Genomic DNA, 15,948 nt, shown 5'->3' with positions numbered 1-15,948 from the left:
TGATTCCAAATGATAAAGACACCATATCAGGAAAATAAAACACAGCCATCCATGTCCACATTTCAGCCGGTGGCCCGCCAGTTTGAGACCGCCTGTCTCCTGTAAAATGCCCTCCCTGCTCATGCTCCATGTTGTAACTGTGACAAAGGCCCTCTGGAGAGAAAGGCTTTACCCCCACTTTGCAGAGGCAGCCCTGTGTCTGAGAAGAGACGTGACTTGTTCAAGGCCACACCAAAGCTGCCCGTCCACCACTGTAGCAGAACGCACTTCCGCCTTGCAGGAGCCCATACAGCACAGGCAGAAGTTTCTGCTTCCTGTGTAAGTGTCTACCCAAGGAAGGCATCACATACAGATGGAGGTGACAGCCCTTCCCTTACAGTGATGTCTCTGGATCCAAAACTGACCCCAGATGATTCCAAATAATCGGCCTGTCACTGTGCTGAAGTCCCACCAGGATTCAATCTCGCCGATGAAGCATTGAGTGTTTGAAACCTGCCCTTTGAAAGACACAAGGCTCGCGCTCTCCCTGGAAGAGCCCACCCTGGGTCTTGAGAGGATGCACTGGGAAAGGTTAGTTTGGAAGGAAAAGAGATAAAAAGAGAATGGGCTCTAGTCTGAAACGGCAGGACTCGTGTGGGCATCATGGCTCAGAAGGGACCCGAGGGTGGCCATAACCGTGTGGGTGCCTTTAAGAAGAGGGAGTCTTTCAGAGATGTCGGTGCTTCCCAAGGTGTGGCAAAGGAGGGAGAGAAGAGAAGGGAAGAGGTAACAGGAAGGAAGGTGGGAAGGTGGTGGAGAGGGAGAGAGAGAGAGAGAGACAGGCATAGGGCAGCCTCGCAAGTCTGCAGGTCAGATCCCACCAGGGAATGAGATTACCTGGCTGGGCAGACGGGCCCAGGGAGCTTCTAAAGATGGCCGGGCCCAGGCAGGTGAGAACCAGCTCACAGCCTGGGACCTAGACAACAGGCTCAGGTGTGCACAGTGTCTGCTCCAGCGTGTGTTCTGATTAGTCTGCTTGCAGCTAGTGTGGATCCTGATTGGCTGGGCACCAGTTTGACCACCTGTTGAGTATTTGGACCACCATTCCAGCCCCAATCCCAGACTCCAGATCCAAATGGGCCTCGCAGGTTGGGGCAGAGGATGGCTCAGTGACTTCCCTTGGAACTACCCTGACCCCTGGGTACATGTAAGACCAGGAACTCTGGCAAGACACCCAGGAGGAGGTGGGGGACACCTGGGAAAATAGACACATTCTTCCACCATCGCTGTGAAATGGGAGGTCAGAACCCAAAATAAAGGTGAAATACAATAGAAAGCCCTTTACGGCACACCTGAGGCGCAGACCTGCAGTGCAATCTCGGTCGTCCTCACCGCTCCTCTGCAGGGGAAAATACACACTGTCCTCGATTTACAGGAGGACACTGAGGCTCAGAGGGATAACGTCACTGACTAGGGGTCACTGGCTCAATGACCCCGCCGTGTGGTCTTGGAGGCCTGGGCTCATTCCAACGTGAGGCTGGCCACACCACCCCCATGCCACCAGGGTCGGCCCTCAAGGAACCACAGATCAAGATCTTTGTATTATAAATTGACTTTTAATAATAATAAAAAATCTATCATGAATTTAATGGAGAATCTGTACATTTTAAAGTAAACCAGTGCACGAGGCCTTGCCCTCAACGGCCCCTCTCCGTTTCCCGCCAGGCAGGTCAGGTCCTCGTTTGCATCGCGTCACCAGTGGCCAGCAACAAGCCCGCCTCTGCAGTCTAATGCTCAGGAAGGCGGCCCCCGGGGCTCAAGGGCCCAACATTCTGGGGGGGCTTCGGGAAACCCACACCTGCTCTCACCACCAGCCCAGGGCAGAACGACGCTCCTCTCTTCTGCCTCCGCTGTGACATTTCCCTGCTACTGTACAGGAGCTCGAGGGGATGACCTGCGTAGAGGGGCCCTGGGGGGACTTGGCGCCCAGAAGGCAGATAGGTTGTCTTCCTGACTCCCTCCCTGGCGGGCTGAGAAGTCCCAAACGCCCTGCCCTGAGCGAGCATCAACAAAATAAGCTACGGAAGCCACCGCCCAGGGTTTCCTGTGACCCTCTTACCTGCAGAACACACCTGCTGGGGGACCGTATCTCAGGTGGGTGGTTCAGTCCCCTCCAGTCCCTAGACCTGGCCCAGCCGCCTCTCGAACCCTTACAGCCAGTCATTCAAAGAGAGGAAAGTAATTCATTCTAATACTGACCAGCTAATAGGTACCTGTAAGCAATACCTTATGACCCTAATATTTAAAAAGATGAAATACTGACATGTTTTTGAATTTTCAATAATTTAGTTTTTCTTTTTCTTTTTAGTACTGGGGGAAGCTGTCAAGACTACCTTATGATGGTCCCGTTAGACAATACACCTTTCTTTGAAATTTAAAATACATAATCACACAAGGGGGTGGGGGGGGGCGGAGTCTCAAAGTAAACCATAGAGATTTCACGCCACATAAATAAAGTCAGGGCAGAGCTCGTGCTCAGGGCTGACGGCTCAAGTCCCGATGGCGGTGCCGTCGGAAGCTGGTGCGGCTTCCGAGTGTCCTCTTGGTGACAGATGTTGCGCCCTGTCCCTCTGTCTTCCTGGCGGAGGCCCGCTTTTCCGAGTCCTCTGGGCGGGTTAGTACAGGGGGAGTCTGGAAGCCGAGGTGAGGCGGCGGAGACACGTGTCACCTGGAATGTGGACTTAGAAGGAAACCAGGGTTTCAAAGTGCAGGTTGAGCCAGCCCAAGGGAGCCACGTCCGTGGGCTTCCAACTGCGGTGGCCATGACCTCTCCCGTGTCCCCGGGGTCCTGGCTGCACCCATCAGCTCTGTGGGTCCCCAGCACCCCTTGGGTTTCTGGCGGAAGTGTGGAAACATGCGGGCCCAGGCCTATCGACTTGCTCGTCCGAGTGGGGGCACGGCCTGTCCTTGCAGGAGGTGATGGAGCAGGCTGGGCAGGTCCTGGAGTGAGGCCTCAGACGGGCTCTGGAGCAGGCCAGCACGTGTCCTCCCAGATCCCAGCTCCAGACAACGCAGTCAAGCACCAAGTGTCTCCGAGTTCAGAGGTCTCCGTCCACCGGCGGCTGGCAGAGGCGGTAGAGCCTGGCGGATGGAGGCGCAGAGGATGAGGAGGGGCCGGGGCGGGCTGGGGCCTATTATTAATATGACTTCAATCTTTACTTGAACAGGCAGTCCATGCCCAGAAAACAAAACTCAGTAGATGTTTTAAAAAACGCAGAGTGAAAAGTATTTATGCTGCCCCCACTTGCCCCCGGGGCGGCCTCCTCTCCACAGGCAGTCTCCGCTCCCTCCAGCCGCCCAAGGGCTTCACACACAGAGCCGGCCTGTGTGTGTGGGGGGATGTGTACATGTGTGGGTGTGTACGCTTCTTCACACTAATGGTGGCAAACTAGTCACAGTGGTCTAGCTCTTGAGAGCTTTTTCACTTAATATAAGCTTGGGGGCCTCTCCCTGCAGGACACAGAAAGCTGCCTTGGTTTTCTGCATCGGGAGGATACTGAGTTCACTGTCAAGTAAGAAGGAGCCTCTAATGGCTTCCAAGCAAAAGAGGCAGATGTGCCGTGGGGAGAACGGCTGCGGTGACACGGACAAGACAGAGAAGCAAAGCGGCACAGTGGTTAGGAGGCTGGCCCCGGCCCAGCCTGCCAGGGTTCAGCATCCCAGCTCTGCCATTTACTAGCTGTGTGACCGCAGGCAAGACCCTTAACCTCCCTGTGCCTCCGGGGCCCCACCTGCCAACTGGGCACAATAAGAGCATCTTGTTCACAGAGTTATTGTTTGAGTTAATACAGGAAAAGAGATCGGAACGGTGCCTGGAGTGGGGTAAGTTAACAGATAAAAGTACTCAAAGTGAGGGTGAAAACCATAAGGTCTGCGTGGGAGCTGCCCGATCACCAGCCGTTTCCTGGCTTTGTCGATGTCCTGTGGTTACGTGAGAGCTGGGTAAAGGGCACCCTCTGTGCTACTTTTGTAACTTCCTGTGAGTCAAACTATTTCAAAACGAAGTGATTTAAGAATTGTGAGCAGTATTGATAGCAAACTGGGGCAGTGGGATGGAGAGAGAAGATGGACTAATATGAGGCACTACTGGGAGAGGGGGCAGCACAGGGTACAGGGTACCATGAGCCTGGCTGAAATCAATGTGGAGAGATGACGGGGTCCTGAGGACAGGAAGCAGCCGATGGCCACAGGGCCTGAGAGTAGCGAGGCGGCGGAGCAAGGGCCGGGGGAGGGAAATCCCATCAAATCCTTGCCCATGGCTCATTTGGGGGGGCTCTGTGTCATCTTCCCAGACACAGTAGGTGCTCCTCTGGGGAGCAAAAAACTGAGCATGCTTGTCACTTCCCAAAGTGGGGCCCCATAAGTGAGAGGTGAAGCCCCATATGACTACCCAGCGGTCTGCCTGGGGTGAGGCCAGGCGTTTGATGCCAGCCCAGGTCCTGGTCTTCCCTGCGGAGGGGGGGGGGGGGGGGGGACAGCCACTCACCGAGGTGCGCCCTGGGGCATCTGATCCTTGACCCGCAGGTTTTTGGCCAGAATCTCCACCCTGGGGCCCTGGGAAGAAAGAACCATCGGGCTGGGACCTGCCTCTGCACGGGAGTTCAAGTTCGGGACATTTGAGCAAGCACATGTGGGGGTGCGGTGCGGAAAGGTGGGTAACAGGCCCAGAAGCAGAAGTCCTGGGCCGCTTTTAGCTGGGAGAAGGGCCACAGGTGAGGCTGATGACTGCCCAGCCCCAGATGGCCCCCTCCTCCTGCTCTCAGCCCAAGGTGCCCAGGCCAGGACGCCCCGTAGCCTGGCAGGGCCGCCTCACCTGCTTCCGCATGATGTCCGTGGCCTGCATGATGCACTTGGGTAGCAGCCCGTGGCTCCGAGCCAGGATGGCCGCCTGCTCCAGGGAGACGCTCAGGGTGCTCCTGCAGGGAGGGGCAAGGGGGCGGTCGGTGAGACGGGCACTTCCTGCCCACCACGTGAGGCCTCTGCGACCGCACACGCCAGGAACAGCCACCATCCGACCATCACCCATCACAGCACGGCAGGCCCTTGGCCTCATGTCCTCCTCTCCCCAGGAGAGCCCTTGCCTCCAGGCTGAGAACTGCCCCCACCCCCCAGATAATTGCTGGACTCACTCCCTACCCCAGGGGTCTCCTCTCCAAGAGGACCCCCCTCCAGCACACCACGCAAAGCCAGCATTTGACTGCTTCACTGCACCCTCTGACGCATCAGTGTCACACAGTGACCCCTCTGCCTTTGCTCTCTGATCCTCCCAGTGCCCAGCTCCCAGCTCACCTCTGCATGCCCGTGCCGCACATGGCGATCTGGCAAGCCCCCAGGCGGTAGCAGAGCTCGGAGGAGACGGGGATGAGGCTAGCACCCAAGCTCCCAGCGGCACCAGGTTTGGGGTGGACGAAGGACTTCATGAGACGACAGAGCTCATCCAGAGCATTGATGGGACGAATCAGCTATGAGGTGCACACACACATCCGGACAGTCGGAGGAGGCCCCTGCCCAGCCTTCCACCCCATCTACTCCCTCCAGTCCAGCTCAGTTACTGCAGCGTCCTCCCAGCTCCCCTCACCGGGGGCTATAGCCCAATTAACCTTCCCCGGCCCCTGCTCAAGGACCATCTGTGGCTCCCCACTGCCCCACAAGCTGGCATTCAGTGCTCAGGATGTATTTCAGGGCTAACCTTCAAATCTCATTCTCTTCACCTGCCTGCCCAGGTGTGCCCCCAACTAAGCCTGAATGGAGTACCCTCTCCAAACTGTCTCAACCAGCACCCCCGCCCCCCCCCCCCCCCCCCCCGTCCCCAGGAAGAGCCTTCCTCCCGCCCCAGCTCCTCCACTGCATGTGGAGGCAGAAAAGGGTGGTTTGCCAGTTCTGTCATCTTAATATCCTGCCAGCGAAACTACAGACCCCCAAAGGGCCATGGCCACCGCGTCTCTCGGGACCCCCAGCCTCACAATCCTGAGGCCAGTACCCCCTAAACCGCTGTCAAACCTGAGGCCTGCCTGAGGCCAGGAAGTGGGTGACAGGCCCTCGGCAAGCCACCCGAGCCCCGCCCACACAACACAGCAGGTGGCGCACCTGGTCTATCTTCACCGCCGTGGTGCTGGCATCTGTGGGCAGGTTAGACCGTTCCAGGTAAAACGCCCTGAGAGAGAAGATATGGGCTTGTGGGGGGTGGCCATGCCCCCATCCAGGCAGCCCCCACCCACTGCCGCCGCAGCCCATCTGCCCGCCCACAACGCTCAGAAAGAAACGACTGAGAGCTCCTTGCACAGTTCTCCACGCTCCGTCCCTGCCACAGCCCGAGGGGGGAGCAAAAGGGGCCTGCCAGGCACCCCTCAAATGCCACGTCTCCCTGATGGCCCGTCCTGGTCAGCTGGTCAGCACCTGACACCCCCCTCTCTCTAACCCCTGTCCTGCGTCTCTGTCCTCTGAATACTCTCACCACTTAACACGCTGCATCGCTTTGTTCCCTGGCTTATTGCCATCGCCCCCTCTGGAGCAGGACTCGGTAACTTTTTCTGGGAAGGGCCAAGCAGTCAGTATTTTGGGCTGCGTGGACCAGTCTCTATCAGAACCCTACTGAGCCTGGCCACTGTAGCACAAGAACAGCCGAAGACATCCATACGTAAATGAGCGTGACTGTGTGCTAATAAAACTTTATGGACAAAACGGGGGATGAGCCAGACAACTGCTGCTCTAGAATCTATGCTCCATGAAGAAGAGGCTTTATGGGCCACTGCTGACTCCCGAGCAAGCACCCAGAACAGAGCCTGGCCCACATGTGCTGAACGAAGGAAGGAATAAACGAAGGATCAGAGATGTAATATTTTCGATATTCAACAGCAGCATGGAGCAGATTGATGGCATCGATCAATCCGAAGAGATGCCAGTTTTAATAACAAAACTGGGTGTTTTCCCTGAAAGCATCAGCTTCCATTTCCAAATAGTAAAGCCAAACCCCAAAATAGTACAGCGCTTACCCAGCCCCTGAAGCTTGGTCTGCTGACCTTCAGCCTCCTTTCCCCAGAGGGAGAAGGTGGGGAGGAAGGGCTGGGGTGAGGGTGGGGGTAGGGAAGCTGCTTCCCTGGGTATGAGGCTTCCTCCTGAGAATGTGGCCCTGCTCCCTCCACTTCTCTCAGGGGGTCTCCTGTCAGCAGGGCCACACCCCTTACTCACAGGCTCAACAATCCCACCAGCTCCCACCCCACATGAAATGAGACAGGCAGCTCCTCTCGGTTGCAAGGACCTGCTTGGAAGCCAAGCAGACCCAGTTCCAAGCTCAGTTCAGCCACCATCCAGCTCTGTGGCCTTGGGCAAGCTGGGCACGCACTCTGGGCTTCCGTTTCCTCGTCTGTAAAGTGGTTTAGAATGACCAACCGTGACTGTTGTGAGAACCTGATGAGCATGTGTAGGCAGAGGGCCTGGCACACAGTAGGTGCTCAGGAAAAGGCACTTTGCCCACTCCCATGCTGGGGGCCTGCCTGGTGCCCTAAATTCTAATACCCAGTTCCCGCAGCAGTGTCCAGATTCCTGCCCCCAACATGTGCCCCGGGCAGATACCTGAGTTTGCGGTAATACTGCTGAACCTTCTCCAGGGACTGGGTGTTGATCTCCTGTTGCAAATCTTCCACCACCTGGCTGCCTGGAGGAGGAGGCCCCTCTGGGTTCTCCAGGGCTGTGAAGAAAGAAGAGAGCGGGCAGGTGGTGGGGTCCCGGTGTGCTCTGAGCCTTGGGTGTCCCCTGTGGGCCCCCCTCAGCACCCCACAGCTCACCTTTCGTGAAGAGCACGGTGTGCAGCCTCAGGCTACCCCCACTCTCCAGGCGGGAGGGCAGCTTGGAGAAGTGGTAGCTGTCGAGGTAGAAGATGACCTTCAGTGCCTGCCGGCTGCCCTCAATGTGGTAGAAGACATTGGTGTCTGTGGGAGGACATGGGGCGGGGGCGGACAGGTCACCACCCAAGCCCAGGGGAGCCCTGCCCACCTTTGTTAGGGCAGCTTCAGACCTTCCTTCAGACCTCCAGTGGGATGTCCTGTTCTCTCCACCCCAGAGGGGCAGCCTTAGACCCCTGTGCCTCCTACCTTCAGGGTGGCATCCTGGGTCGCCCTGTCTGCCCTCAGGCCTCCCTGCCCTCCCATCCTCAGGGGTAGCCTCAGATAGCCCAGGCCTCCCATGCTCAGAAGAGCAGCCTCTCACCTCCCTTTTCACCTCTTTCAACAGGCCCCAGTTCCCACTGCTCAATTCTTAGACCTGACACTGCTTTTGCCCAGCTGGGCGGTTGTCAGTGTTTGTCTTCAGAGCCTCACGAATGTTTCCTGTCCTCCTCACCTGGTACCCCAGGCCTCTGCCTGCCAAATGCTGCCCTCAACCAGGACCTATATTTATTTACACTCAGAGGGTACAGTTTATGGGAGGCATGGTATCAACACCCTATCTGGCACCCGTGGCAGACATCATTAATCAATCACTCATGCCCCATCTCGCACCTATGGCAGACATAACTAATCAATCAATAGTTCTCCCTAAGCCCATCTTTGCCTATTGATATAACTGACCATCAACTCCAATTGGCACCTGAAACAAAATCTATTGTCCCTCTAAATTTTCACACATTCTCAACAGGGTGAAATCACCCCTAAGAAGATGAAAATTGGTTCTTGAGGCAATGGCCCCAAAAGAAAGGACTCTTTTTATTTATAAGGCACAGGTACACATACAGACATATAGTATATCCGTGGTATTAAAATGTAATGGGGTTGCAGCAATTAGGAAAAAACTAAACCGACTCCTTACGGAGGTGATCATTTTTAAAAAGTTGAGAATCACTGACCTAGAGCAGTGGTTCCCAAACGAGCGTGCTTCAAACCCGCCCCGTCCCTGTCAACACAGGTCTATGGGCTCCACTTCCAGAGTTTCCGGTGCAGGTCTGGGATGGGGCCTGAGGCTTCGCCTTTCTAACGAGGTCCCAGTGGCTGCAGGTCCAGGGACCACAGTCATAGAAAAGTGGCAACAGGTCCCAGCCCAGTGGTCCTCAATCCTGGCTGTACCTCACAGTCACCTGGAAAGCTTTTCTAGAACCCCAATGCCCAGGATCCACCCCACAGAGTGACTCCACCGGCCAGGGCTGAGGCTGGGATGGGATCGGTGTCTTTGAATACCAGCAGCTGGGGCTGAGACCTGCTGGGCGGGCCCGTGGGCTTCAGGAGGCAGGAGCCACGGCCATATTTCTCCACGGTGGCCTCAGAATTGAAAACTGTGCCTGACACATATTATGTGCTCATAATTAGGAATGTGTGGATGGGTGGAGAATGAGTGGATGAATGGGCTGGTAGGTGGGTGGGGGATGGGTAGGTGGGACGGTGGATGGGGATGGATAAGTAGAGGGATGAATGGGTGGATGAATGGTGGGCATGTAGAGGGAGCAAGGAAGGGAGGGAGGGACTTAATTGCGCTATAAATTCTTAGAAAATATTAACAAGTCTTCACCCCAATAATGGATATCTCTAGAAATTTTAGTAAGAACTGGGTACTGGTTGTTGTTCCCTTTTAAGAGCTTTTGGAGACAATGGGGTTTATACAAAAATATACCCTCTTTTTCCATGTATGTCGAGAGCATGAGGTTTGAAAGTATTGGGTCCCAGGTCAGCCATGGGCAGTTGGCCTGGGGGCAGGGTGGTCCCCACAGCAGTTCCCCGACCCTCACGTTGGGAGCGGGAGGAATCACTCACTGGCCACGTAGTTCTCGTCCAGCTGCTTAAAGGAGAAGGAGACGTTGTCCAGCTCCGACAGGGTCACCCAGAGGTCCTCCAGCGTGGTCCGTTCCTCCTTCTGCAGGAGGGAGAAGGGAGGAGGAGTGTCAGATGTCACCCCTGCCCCAGGGTTCACTTCAAGATGCTGTGACTCAACACCAGCCGACACACCCGCTGTGGGCCTACCAGGCACCAGGCTCCGCTGGGCTCTCAGGGGCCGGATGTGAAATCGGGTTCCCTTGTCCTAAACCTCCCAAGGCTAGAACCCAGCTCTGCTCTAATGTGCTGGGTGGCCCTCTTGCCCAGACCATCCAACAATCCAACTCAACCATCTCAAACGTAGCATGCCCCCAAAAGTCCTTCTTTTCCTCCTCACCCCCCTGCCATGGGCCCCGTCTCAGCACAGAGCCCTAAGCTTTGACCGCAAGGACTTCTTGATTTCTCTCTCTGCTTACCCTATACTGCCCATCTCCAAGTCCTGATAGGCTGACCTTCAAAACATACCCCAGATCCAGCATCTCCCTCAACCCTCCTCACCACCCCCAACACAAGATCCCCGTCTCCAGAGGACACACCGGCCTTTTCACAGGTCCCCCTATGCCACCCTTCCCCGGACACGGGGCAGCCAAGGGTAAAACCGGAGATGCAGAGGGAGAGGGCAGCCTAGGGGTTACCAGACCTACAGGCAGACTCCTGGGGTTGCCCTGTGACTACTGCTCAATGCCTCTGACCCCTCCCTCTGCTTCAGGATAAAGTCCTAGGCCCTGTAGATGTGGCCCCGCTGACATCATACCCTGACCCCTCTGGCCTGCTCCCCTCCAGCCACACTGGCCTCTGTTTGGGACCTTTGCACAAGCTGTTCCCTCTGCCCAGCACACTCTTCCTCGGACCATTTACCTAGCGGGCTGTCTTGGTACTCAGGTCTCCGCTCAAACATCACCTCCTCAGAGAGGACATCTCTGACCATTTAAATCCACAGAAACGTAATCACCTTCTAAGTCTTCTGTATAACTACCTCCTGTCCGTCTCTCCTCCCTCTTCCTTCCTTCCTTCCTTCTTTCCAAACTAGAAAGTGAGCTTCCGACACCCTGTGCCCAGCTCCGAGCCCGGCACGTGGTGGTGACTGGTGAGTTAACGCACTGGGCTCTTATCTGAGGACAGAAGGTGAGGGCTGAGTGTTCCTGGGGCCTTTCCAGGCCCGGGTGGCACTTTCCAGGAACCAGGAGAAAGCGATCTGTGTGCCAAACGGGCCAGCAGAGGGCGCCCCTAGGCCACGCTTTCCCAAAAGCCAGCAGTTGTGGCTTTCAGCCCTGCCTGGGAAAATGTCTAGGAAGCTGTAGAGCAGTGGTTCTCAACCTGTGGGTCGCGACCCCTTTGGGGGTCAAACGACCCTTTCACAGGGGTCGCCTAAGACCATCCTCCATATCAGATATTCACATGACGAGTCATAACAGTAGCCACATTACAGTTATGAAGTAGCAATGAAAATAATGTTATGGTTGGGTCACAACACGAGGAACTGCATTTAAAGGGCCAGAAGGTTGAGAACCACTGCGTAGAGGTTGGGGAGCTCCCGACTGGGAACATGGGGTGCAGGACCAAACAGTACAGAGAATTGCTGCAGGCTTCATTTCTGGGGGACGTCGGCTCTGGGCCCAGCACCCTTAAATGATGAGTCCTGGGTTCTGCCTCCTGGGGGCCAGCAGAGAACTGGACCTGCTTCTGAGCCCTGAGTGACAGGACAGTGGGATCAGAGATAAAAAGGAAATGCAGAGAAAGCAGGGCAACCTAGGGGCAGGACGGCCTGGAGTTAGACCCCCAGAGTTCAAACTTGGCTGCCTGGGCCTCAGCGTTCTCATCCCTAAAACATGGGAAGTGAAAACCCTGCCTCGGAGCTAGTGCCAGGATTAACCGAGATGCTGTCTGCACCAAGGAATTCCACCTGGATTATTACAAAAGCCAGCTCACTGGCCGCCCGGCTGCTGCGCTTGCCCTCATGGCCTTCCCCACCAAGGAGCACGAGTGGTTCTTTCAGTGTCAAAGTCAGATCCCATCCCTCCTCTGCTCAAAACCTTCCCATGGCTCACAGCCACCCAGAGTACCAGCCGAAGTCCTGCAAGTCCCCACAGTCTGACCCCAGTCAATTCTCAAGCCTCACCTCCTCCTGCCCCAGCTTCTTCCGCTCTATCCACAGGGCCACCTTGCAATTTCTCAAACACTGCCTCAGCGCCTCTGCATCTGCTATTCTCTCTGCCTGAGACTTCCCCCAGGATCCTCATGGCTCACTCCCTCTCCTCTTTCAGTTCCTGGGCAGATGCCACCTTCTTAGTGAGGCCCTCACTGGCTACCTTAGTGAAACTTTCCATTGCTGTCACCCCATCTTTTCCTGTCCCCTTCCCTGCTTAATTTTTCTCCTTAGCTTTCATCACTATATAGGAGGGTTTCTCAAGTGTGACACTATTGACATTTCGGGCCAGAAAATTCTCAGGGGGGTGGGGACCATCCTGTGTGTTGTAAGATGCTCAGCAGCATTCCTGGCCTCTACACACCAGACACTAGTAGCACCTTCTCTCCCCTCCTTGTGACAAACATGTCTCTAGGCAGTGCCAAGTGTCCCCTGGGAGGTAAAACTACCCTGGTTGAGAACCGCTGGTCTACATCACTTATTTTACTTATTTATGTCTATCCACGCCCCCCACTAGGATTTAAGATCCCTGAGTACACCTCTGTGCTTGGCCCATAGCTGATCCCCAGTGCCCATAACAGTGGCATACAGTAGGTGCTCAATAAACAGCTGCTGAATGAACCAGTAGGTGAGTGAGCGAGAACCTGAGTGAGTAAGCAGGAGCTCTCCTGCCCGGGCTCCCAGGACACTCATCCCGCTTCCCCTCACTCACCACAGTGGCTGGCGACAGCAGGGACTGGCAGTGCAGGAGGACGCCGGTGGCCGCCACCTGCTCCAACCACTTGCGGCTGGCATCCCGGCTGCTCTCCTCGTACTCGCCGTTGTTGTTGTAGCGGTAGCTGAGCGCTGCCAGGAGCTGCTCAGAGAAGGTGCACACCGCGGCCACCAGGGCCTGGCAGAAGATGGTGTCCCTCCGCAGCTGCAGCTCTGTGTCTGGAGAGCGGGGATGGGCTCGCTGGGCAGGTGCTCCTGCCCCAAGCCCCAAAGCCCAGGCCCAGAACCAACCACCAGCCCCAGCAGGCCAACCATCTGGGGCCAGCTCGCCAAAAATCAATCCCAGCCACCAAAAGCCAACCCCACAACGATCAATTCTCCAAAAGCAAGCCAATTTACTGAAAATCGCAACTCTCTCATTGATCAATGTGCCTTGTGATTTTCCCTGAGGCTTTCCCAAAACCTGACTCAGTTGTTTCTCCATTGGTTAGGGGATTGCTCGACCTTGACTGGCAGGACAGCAATGACGCCAAGCAGTCTGCCAAGCTCCATGCTTTAAGAAATGCCGTTTACCATTTTCTCTATTTTTGAGAAGCCTCTTCCTGCCTCCCCTTCCGGGCCCTGTCCTGACGTGGTTTGCAGAACTGGCTAATTTCAGGCAATCATTCATCCAGGGCCCGATCCTCTGGAAGGAATTATTTCCAATGACTGGCTCTAGTCAACTGATTTTCAGAGACCAATTTTGACCTAGATCTTATTTTAGCTGCCACTTGGCGGAGAATTTCTGGAAAGAAGGGAGGGACAGAGAACACCTCCCAGCTTCCCTGAGTCCACCATCTGCCCTTCCCTCCTCCCCATTGTCTGCCGGGTAGAAGTCCCAAGCAGGGCTGAGGACTCGACTGGTCATCAGTCCTCTGTCTCCTGTCCTCGGGCCTGGGAAGTGGCAAGACATAGGGCTCCAGGGCCCTGAGACTTGGCCCTGGACTCAAGAGGAGGAAGTACACGAGGTCTAAGGAGTTCTGGGTGCAAGAGCCACAGAGTCACTCCCTCCCCTGGGTCCAGGCCCTGATGACCACGAGGACATCAACCTCGGCCGGCAGAAGAGGCCTCGCTGGGCTGCCATCATGAGCACCACTGCCAGCCAGGATGCCCTCTCCTGGATACGCCTCTGTGCCCGTTCACAGAGCTGCTGCTTCAAGCCCTCACCTGTGCATTTCAGCAGGGCCAGGAGTAGCTGGTTCTTCCCATCTGGAAGGGAAAGCAGAGAAAAAAGAATGAGCCGAGAGGAGTTAGCACAGATTCGAGCAGAGCTGTGCCCTCCCAGAAGGCCAAGGCCCAAGCCCCAAGCCCTGCGCAGGGACGCTCTGAATATGAACAGTTGCGCTAAAGAAGCTCCGATTGAATATTGAGTGAATTCCAGAAATCCTCCATTTCCAGGGGATGGAACCCCAACTGCTAGCTGTACCCCAACTGTTTACATATACGCACCAAACAGAAACTGAAACCAGCCCCTCCAACTCCCGGGCCAGAGCCCCCAGCCCACACCTTGCACATGCATGTGGACACACGCTTATATGCTTACACGTTCATGCAAGCACACGGGCACGTATGCACAGTCTACACAGCCACAGCCCTGCACCACATAGACAAAGCTCAGACCTCCTGAACACAGGCCTAACATCCTGGTCTCTTTCCTTCAAAAAAAGGCTCTTAGGCCCAGAAGGGGTTTAAAAGAAAAATCTGAAAGGCCAACTCAGGCGCTGTTCCTGAGGGATGGCTCTGAAGCTTGGCCCCTCCGCTGTCCTGGTCAAATGTCTCCTGGTCTAGGGTCCTTCTAAGCCAGGATCCCGGACTCAAATGCTGCCAAGGGTCAGGCAGGCAACTGTGTGAGGCAGACACCAGGAAGCAGGCAGTGATGAGGACTGTGGTGAACTGGAAGTCACCCCTCTCCCATCTAAGACGGCAGGTGCCACTCATCACCCAAGTGTGACTGTGGGACTGCAGGCCTGTTAGTGCCAGATCCCCTGACTGTTCAGGAGTAGCCAGAAATCTAGATTGTTATGTGACATCTCAGATAATGAAGCACTGGCAACCGATTCACTTTTTTTTATGCTATATCATCAAAGCCCATCTGTGGGCCCAAGTCTGATCAGGGGACACCCAGCTTGTGGCCTTGATAATAGATAAAAGGAACTGAATTAAATCTACAATTTCTGAAAAAGAAGGGGTAAGTTCAGCCTTCTCAGCCTCCTAACTCTGCAATGAAGCCCCTGGCACCCCAAATCAGACATTCCTTAATCATGTGCCTGTACACAGTTCCAGGGCTCTGCCCAGGGCAGGACACTCAACTGAGGAAGGGGCACAAGTCCTCCTCACCCCCCCCGGACATGGAGATGGACCCACTCCTGATCCTTCCACGTTCCACACTAAGAATCAATAGCCACAAACCCGCCACGTTACCCTTCCCTGCCCAACTGACCTTCCACGTATTTCTGAATGTTGTCCACTAGGGTCTTGATGGAGTTGGGGAGGTTCCAGGGGTCCTCCTGGATGCTGATCTGGATCAAGCTCCGGCCACGAATTGTACACTCTTCTTTCTGTTTGAACTCTGGGGCAGGAAAGTGATATGAGGGCAGGAAAGGGGCAGAGTCGCTTTGGAGAACAGTGGCACAAAGGCCTATGTCCCATCATCAGATTCCAAGGCTCAGAATCCAAGAGCAAGGATGCTGGCAGGACTCGGGTACTATCTGGTCCACGGAGGATAAATACATGGCAAGTGTGCTACTGATTCATAGTACCACGCCCATGGCAGACATCACTCATCAATCTTAGCACACCGTCCTGCTAGTTGAGGTGTAACTCCTCACCACTGATACCAATCCAGTGCAGACATCACAAATCAATCACTGCATTCTCTTCTCCTAAGCTTGCAGACATCACAAATCAATCAATGCATTCTCTTCTCAGGTACTACCTCCACATAGCCACGCCAATCAAGCTGGCACATGACTAAGGAACCTTTAACCTTTTCCCTATACAGAGGAGGAAGCCCAGGCACAGAGTGGGGAGGTGTCTTGCCTAAAGTTACATAGCTGAGTTGTGACAGAGCTGAGACTTGAACCTGACCCTGGCAGACATAGGCCCCTGTTTCTTGGGCCTCTTCCCTGCAACAATGCCCCGGATTTCTGAGATATTTATGGTTCTGGTTCCTCTGGGCTTGATGTTTCTGCTTTCTGAGGTCTGATCCTGGAA

General features: G+C 55.3%; 1 protein-coding gene across 1 annotated transcript in view; it reads right to left on the bottom strand.

Annotated features, from left to right (window-relative positions):
- Positions 1–1,582: 1,582 nt before the first annotated feature.
- The window catches only part of PREX1 (phosphatidylinositol-3,4,5-trisphosphate dependent Rac exchange factor 1), a 176,565-nt gene continuing 162,199 nt past the window's right edge, over positions 1,583–15,948 (bottom strand). Inside the window, 11 exon segments of the mRNA XM_070420776.1 lie at positions 1,583–3,120; positions 4,526–4,593; positions 4,853–4,955; positions 5,329–5,501; positions 6,127–6,193; positions 7,612–7,726; positions 7,824–7,967; positions 9,777–9,876; positions 12,695–12,915; positions 13,903–13,944; positions 15,176–15,304. Coding sequence (XP_070276877.1) covers positions 3,078–3,120; positions 4,526–4,593; positions 4,853–4,955; positions 5,329–5,501; positions 6,127–6,193; positions 7,612–7,726; positions 7,824–7,967; positions 9,777–9,876; positions 12,695–12,915; positions 13,903–13,944; positions 15,176–15,304 — 1,205 coding nt within the window. The 3' untranslated portion in view covers positions 1,583–3,077.

This window comes from Myotis yumanensis, unplaced genomic scaffold, assembly GCF_028538775.1.
Source record: "Myotis yumanensis isolate MYYU_CA2020_CCGP unplaced genomic scaffold, mMyoYum1.0.hap1 SCAF_7, whole genome shotgun sequence".
In the NCBI taxonomy this organism is placed as follows: Eukaryota; Metazoa; Chordata; class Mammalia; order Chiroptera; family Vespertilionidae; genus Myotis; species Myotis yumanensis.
The sequence above is the reverse complement of the archived record's forward strand: the minus strand, read 5'-3'. Positions and strand labels throughout refer to the sequence as shown.